Source organism: Dermacentor silvarum, chromosome 2, assembly GCF_013339745.2.
Source record: "Dermacentor silvarum isolate Dsil-2018 chromosome 2, BIME_Dsil_1.4, whole genome shotgun sequence".
NCBI classification, from domain to species: Eukaryota; Metazoa; Arthropoda; class Arachnida; order Ixodida; family Ixodidae; genus Dermacentor; species Dermacentor silvarum.
The window spans coordinates 33,930,219-33,938,031 of NC_051155.1; the positions used below are offsets into that span (position 1 = coordinate 33,930,219).

Sequence of the window (7,813 nt, forward strand, 5' to 3'; positions counted from 1 at the left end):
AAGCCAACAAAGATTAACACCAAGGACAACATAGGGGAAATTACTTGTACTTTACTAATTAAATTAAAGAAATGATAAATTAATGGAAATCAAAATGGATAAAAAAAAACAACTGTCCGCAGGTGGGGAACGAACCCACGTCTTCGCATTACGCGTGCGATGCTCTCACCATTGAGCTACCGCGAAACCGTTTTCCCATCCACTTTCTTGGGTATTTATGTTTTGCAACTAGAACTAACCCTGGGAGTGTTAGCCAGCGCCGTCTTGCTTGGGCATAATGCCTAGTTGATATGTTGAAAATATACCCGGTAACACTAAATATAGGCTGTCTCGTCAATGAAAAGCTAAACACTATATTGTGTAGCAGTAGACATCATAATGTGTCTGACAATATATACAGCTGTTTGTCCAATCAGTACAGAAATATAAGCAATACACTAAAACTAAACAATGATAACATAGTGTAGGAGAATATCTTCGAAAATAGCAATGCAAAGGAGAAAATGTATTTAAGTTGTGTTTCTAGAAGAGAAAGTAGGATGTTCAGTGCGAGTATCACCTCTGTAAATAACATTAAAAAAACAGGAGTAAAATTTCCTGTGACTTTCGTATCACCCCTCATACCTTCCAGGGCAAGGCTGCTGCTGTTTACAGTCCAAATGGTAATAATACATGAGGATTATTTATTCGTAATTCATCTGCAACGCAAACAAACTGAGCTCTGGTTTGATGGTCTAAGTCTTGTATTATAGCAGGACTTTTTTGTATAACGTCATGTTATCATGTCAATATCACTACGGTGCGACTCGCAGCATCAGAAGCTCTAGGCAAAATATTTTTTTCTTTAAAGTAAGCTGTGATGTCTTGTTTATCAACAATTAATTGCTGTACTTATGTAGTTCCCGCAGTCGGTGATAGCAGTTAGCTGAATCAGACATAGATATGCATCGAAACGCGATGTGGATTCTCATATTGTTCAGCTTCATAAAAGCGACCAAGTGGAAATTCTTATACATGTGGTCCACTAATACTACATTTATACTTTCAACATTTCCTTAGAACTGAAAATCCGGTGACTTCCTATCTAAATAAAAAAGAAAAAGGAGGAGAAATTTGCTTGGTGCGAATGTAGTTATAACTGCTGTCAGTAATGTTTACAGTTCATCACATTTTGCAGCTTTATAGCTGCTGAAGTTATCATGCCATTAATTATTTCGCACTGGCGTATATGTACAAGGTGACATTGAGGCATGTGCAACAAATAAGAGCACAATGCCTTTGAAGTAAGTAAACCATTCGTTACGTTTAATATTTGTACAATCATTCAGTACAAGATCTTATATCGTAACATGAGGCCAGAAGGGTTCGCTGGCGCAATGGCCTGAGCTTCCTACAAAACCACTGCTCATGTTTATGGTAATTCGATCCGGATGCAGCGACAGTGTTGCTTTGCACTGACGCTGGCATTTTTTTTTCATGGGTGGAACCTTTGCGCAAGTTGGCACCGTGTGCACAATATTACCTAATATGCCTTAGTTTCAATACCGCAACAATTTTAGCCTTCGCGCACAAAGAGCAGGGGTGGATTGTCAACATGTCTACCAAGAAATTGGTTGCATGTAATTGTAGTCCATGGTGCACGGCCCATTTCTACGCAAAGAAATATCTACACGATTTTCTTTTTCGCTGCATAATTTGCGTTACGCACATAGGGAAAGTCAGTTCTCCCCTTTCTGATGTCACTTCGAGTTGAACGATTCCAGCCATTACGATATGAATTTTTGTTTATTCTAACATTAACTGACTGTCATCAATACATAAGACGAAACAAGACAGGAAATATTTATCACATTAAACGGACATTGTACAGACACGGCCATAAAAGTTCTAAAACTAGTCGCACAGCGTTTTATCCAGCAAAGTCACAACTTCGACATACCTGTACTTCATCTTCTAATGCCATACTTTCATTCGTGCAGAAATATAACACAATGAGGATCATACCTGATCCACAAGTTCAATACCTTCCAACCAAAAGGTAAAGGAAATGAAATAGAGCTTTTGAATCCCTGTGTTACACCGAATTCACTATCATAACCAGCAGACCTTGACTTTTGGCCTTCTTACTCCTACTTTGGCCACAGCAGATCATGTCACCCATTAGAATTTCACACGGGATGGTTTTTCTCATAGAATGTGTTTTACTGCTTCATTATGTCACCCAGTTGGATATTATTGTTTCACTAATTTTTTTATTATTTGTACAAATTCATATGTCTATGCCTGACCTTTCGACCAGATCTGTATTCGTAATTTTTCAATAAACCGAACACGTCCTAACGCAACTGTTTCTTCTGCCAGCTATCTGATTTTTTAAGTGATGTCTTAAGTAATATACCAAGATTATATTTTCTTAGTTCATTCTTTTCGGGAAATACTGGGGCCACCATATAATAACCATGATTGCTCGCACGTGAGTATGCAGTTCCATTTTGTCAGCCTTGATGAAGCTGTGGTCTTGACGAAAACGTACTCCCCTTGTCGAAATTTAACGTAGTCTCCAACGAAATTTTCCGTTCTACCAAGTTAATTCATTACATAGAACTAGAAACATCAAATAACAATACCACCCTTTTTCATATTCTCCGCTTATTGGTTTTCACAATTTTTAACTACATTGTGAACTATGCGTAGTGGTTGTACATAGTGCTTACACTGTTGTCCAATAAAGTGAGCTTGTCGGCTTGTAGCGCCACGGTTGCCTGTTACCTACCTCTTCTGAGTCCTTCGTCTTTCGCGCTGTTCTCTAATTCAAACGGTGGGTCAATTTTTGCAACCACCTGTACTCGATGTTTCCGCCTAAAGTGTGAAACCTATTTCAAAGAGTAAACGAATACTGAAAACTAAGTAATGATCAATGCTACTTAAATGTTTCATTGAATAACACTACAATCACAGCAGTAAGCGCAGTGATCATGGCGGCGCACTATGGGAAAACAGTGGTGGTCACAAGGAGCTACGGACAATTCAGTGCATAACAAAACAATGCTACAATGGCTGTTTCACTGCATAGTATACAGGGTGTTTGAGCGAACACATTCACATTTTTTTTACAGTTCCCAGTGGCAGATAGCACAATTCTATAGTCCATGTGCTGGTATACTCGAAGAGGCGGACATTAATAGCCCAAGAATTGAAATGCATAATTGAATAATTAACAAAAATTATCTACTTAAGCTTTTAATTAATTACCTTATGCCATATATATTGCAATTTACAAATTTTAGAGGGTGAGAGTGCAGGACATATTCATTTGAAAAGATTTGTATGGATGACACAATGTACGAGGTATGCGCCATCAAACATTCGGTAAAAATGCAGTATCGTTCCACTTATATTTTAACAAAACTTTTTACGCATTGAAGCATAAAAGTAACTGGACCGCCAATGTATTTTTTCACAAAGTTCGGGAATTAATATCTGGTGTTATCCTGAGAATTTGTTCCAAATGGATCGGCCTTGCTAACTCTCCGGCTATAATTTGTAAATTGCAATATGTTCCACAAAGTTATTAGTTCAAAACATAATTATTTATTTTTTGGTAATTAGACACTTATGCATTTGAATTTATTGTGCAAGTAATGTCCGCCTCTTCGAGTAGACCAGCTCATGAGCAAGAATTGAGCTGTCTGCCACATGCAATTTTAAAAAAAGTTTTGAAAGTGTTCGCTGCAACACCCTGTTTAAGCAATGGAGTGCTACTGCACGTACTTGTCACCATTTATTCGTAGACGTGTCGTAACGAAAAGCAATTGAGACCGTCAAGGCTAAAACTGTTTTCGATTTCAACTGAGACAGATGAAGTAACATTGTGCACGCGTTACCACCGTTATGCAAGGAAGGCATTGCACAAGAAAATCAGAGGGTCGCTGCAAAACGGCATTGGCGATTTACCTGCTCGCAGTATAAAAAGCCTCGGTTTTGCACGAACATCAACCAGTTCCTTCTGTGAACACCTGCCGCGTCGTACTATCATGGTAAGTGTGGCATCGGGCCTACCACGACGAGGTGGCCGGACGCGAGACCTATGTGGTGAGGCCTAACGGCCGGGGGGCTGAGCGCCGCAGAGAAATGAGATGACTTCTTCCTTTGGGGACCAAATGACGACTGAGTTTATTCGAAGAGCGAGAAAAGATCAGCGCGGCCACTGATTACAACATTAGGCATGGCAGGGCGCCAGTGGTCAGATCAATTCGAAACCGAAACAAGGCAGAATACACCAGTAAGATGACGGACCTCGCAATCGCAGATGCAGTGAAATAGCGATACTCTACCTCTCAAAATTAGGCGAAGAAGTGGTGTTCTGGCTTTCGAAATGTTGATGTCAGCTATGATTCATTTTACCGCACCTATAAAGGAACGAAACATGGACATAGTCTGGACGCGTAATTTGTGTTGGTTTTAATGGTCTAGCAGTGATTTCAGTTTGTGTTCAATTTGCTGCCATCTTTTATGGGCAATTGCTGCTTTAACAGGCTGTAAGGCAGCATTCAGGGCTGACGTGTACTTGTGTACTGCTCTGAAAAGAAGTTTCAATATGTAGGCTGGAGGAACAGTTAGATGGCCGCGAAATAGTTTGTATAACGCCGGAAAATCGCAGTTTCAGGTGATGCGTACGAGAAAAATTATCCGTAGATTTTCTAGAATTTAGTAGCGAGTATGTCAGTTCAGATCAACATGCTTGCTTTGTAATCTGCAAACTGTAGACTTTGTTTTTCTGGGAGCAATAGTAGTAGTATATTTGGGGGCTTTCAATTCGCAGACAAAAAAACAAAGCCATCTTTGTCTCAATAACCCTTATATAGGATGCTCCTGCCAGAATCTGACCTGACACTGCGTAATCATTGTATTGCAACAAAACGAGCTACCGTATCCCAAATAACTCCCCGTGAGGCGAATACCATATTGTTTATAACCGCATTCATTCAGATTCGTGCCTGCATCCTCCTGGCCCTGGCCACCTGTGCCTTCGGCGTCTACTCCGGCTACCCTTACGGCTACTCTGGAGCTGCTCCCGCCGCGTACGGGTCCTACCACGCTCCATCTGGTTCTCTATCCTCCTATGGCTACGGACTCGGCCAGGGTGTGCCGTCCTATGGCTACGGACTGGGAAGCTATGGCTTGAGCTACGGACAGGGTCTCGGCGGTCTCGGTTACTCCAGCGTTCTGCACAAGAAATGTAAGCACATAATTATATTTTTGTGGTCAAAGAGCGCAGCTCATAATTCTTATTGTAATGCTGCCGCGCCACATTAGCAAAGGGTGACTCAAGAAATTAGAAGATAATAGAGTGATAGAGCACTGGAGCGAGCAATGTCTTCTGGAAGTACAGCTGCAGCAGCAAAAGATCAGCACATGTGACCGATCACCCGATAAGATAAAGTGCGGCACCCGACGCTGTTGGTATCCCTAGCCCGCCGAAAACGAGAGTGCCAGGCAACCCCTCTATGAAGCATGAATCATGTGGCACATTAGATGCCAGTGTGCACGGGAACGATAGCGCTGCGTACCGCAATTTTCCTGCTCCTGTGATCAGCCACTTGTGCTAATCTTTTTTCGTTGCAGCTGTATCTTTTTCATCCTTCGTGGTGCTGTGATACCTCTTGGCGCATGCTTCGTTTACGTACAGTGTACTAGTTTGGCTATAACATTTCGAGCATTGAAAAGAAGTTTAGCTAAATGAACAGTTCTTGAAGCCATTACTGGAAAGTATTCATGCCAATTTGCGAAAGTTGGAGGTATTGCCTTTTTCAGCTGTAGAACCTTGTCGCAATAATGAAGCCAATTTTTTCATACGTTTATTTTTTTTCATTTTTTCCTTTCAGAAACTCCTTGAGGTGAAACCGCTGTATTTCACCACAAGAAATGTCCTATATATTCCAATAAAATGTAAGACGTATTCGTTGTGGTTTGCTTTGTGTAACATTTACCTACTGACTTTTTTTATGGGCTCCACCATATTCCGTAGGTTGTGTGATCATCTCTGAGCGGTCTAAACCACAGCGTGTAGTTATAAGCTGTGGTTTAGCAGCAAATAGCAGTTCAGAAACAAACGCGACAATCCTAAAAGCGAAGGTACTGTTCTATTGCGGAATAAGTTTTTATTTACTTAGATCATCGTTCAAATTGTTATTTAGACAGATTCCGCCACTAACACGTTTATTGGACACGATTTTTTGCCACAAATAGAATTGTTTTGGATAGCAATAACAGTAGAATGTATAGTGCGAATCACACTTGAGTGGTGCGGCTTCTGGCTGCGGATTACCCGGAGTAGCAGCTACCCGAAGCAGGGGTAAGCACTGGATTATAGATTTGTTTGTTCTATAGCGCATGAAAAGATCATGCGGCATGACCATTCGTGGTCTGATTTTGGCGTAAGGCTTCTGTGCTTTTATGCGTAAGCGTTCTAGGGATACTTGCATAGCTCGCAAGAGCCCGTATAAGCACGCGAAAAGTGCAGCGCCACTAGTCGTGTCGAACTGTGACGTGTATTCCGGGCTTTCTTTAACGCTTGGAAAAAAACGTTTATGTAGCAAATATTGAGCAACAGAAAGCTGATTGGAAATTTTTCATGACGGCGTACAATTTTCTGGGTGGCAATTTTATTGTGATTATAATATTTGAGCAGGTAAATAATAACAGCTAATTATGCAACTAGGCGAAATACAAAGCAAAAAAATTGCCGCGTATCTGCGTGCTTCGCAGCAAATGTCGTCGAAAGACGATAGTATTCTGCCGGCCGTACTACATGAGTGCTGGTCTGATCCGCGGCCACCCGTGATGCTGTTCTCGTACCATTTCCGTCCTGGCATGAAGGTTTGTTTGAACAGATTTCATTTTACCGCATTATTTCATCAAGCGGCCATTTATGTTTTGCCCTGCCTCAGACAGCGCTTCCTTTATGTTGAATCGGCCGCATCTGGCTGGCATTGATAAAATTGAGGAGGCGCTGCGTGAGACATGGACGCCATCTGGCAATACATCGGGAAACATGAGCTTGTGCAGAGGGTTTCCTTCCTCCGTGGCAGAGGGCGCTCGTTGGCGCGAATAGCATGGCACTTTCAGCGCAGCTTAAGAAACTAGGGTCTAAGTTACGTATCTATGTATTTTCTATTAAAGGAACACGCCTCCTAATACTTACCTAGTGATGTTGCGCCTCAGATATGCGTAATATTTACTTTGTGATCGATAACGTTCACAAGTATGAACAGCCGTACCAGTTTAAGTAGTGTGGGCGGTAAGCAAGTGGTCCAACTTTGGCCGGGTGGCTGAATCGGGTGACAGACAGACAAACAGACAGACAGACAGACCAAATTTTCAGCGTTTAAGTTCCCCAAGAAAGACTATCGTCTTTAAAAGCTGACTGGGTGGGTCCAAGCAACGGCCAACAAAAGTACCCTTGGTTCCGTCCACCTACGCGGCACTCACACATCCTAAAATTTTGCACAGGTTACGAGGGACGCCATGTATATATCATAGGGCGCCGCAACATTATATATATATATATATATATATATATATATATATATATATATATATATATATATATATATATTGTTATGGCCCAACCAAGCGTAGCGCCAGTTCATATCGACGACGATTTGACGCGTCGAGGTGTAATCAGTCTCGATAGCCATCTTGTTTGTATATCGTTGCCTTCCTTGTAATAGTCTAAATACATCTTTATATGTGACTTCCGCAACGTAACAACTTCGTGAGAAGTGCGGGGTACCCACGAGAGACAACAACG

At 41.5% G+C, this 7,813-nt stretch overlaps 1 protein-coding gene across 1 annotated transcript; it reads left to right on the forward strand.

The window, feature by feature from the left end:
* The first annotated feature begins 3,893 nt into the window (after positions 1-3,893).
* On the forward strand, positions 3,894-6,008 carry LOC125942965 (shematrin-like protein 1). The gene is made up of 3 exons (XM_049661259.1): positions 3,894-4,037; positions 4,990-5,239; positions 5,886-6,008. Coding segments are annotated over exons 1-3 (255 nt in total). The 5' UTR covers positions 3,894-4,034; the 3' UTR covers positions 5,888-6,008.
* The last annotated feature ends 1,805 nt before the right edge of the window (positions 6,009-7,813 follow it).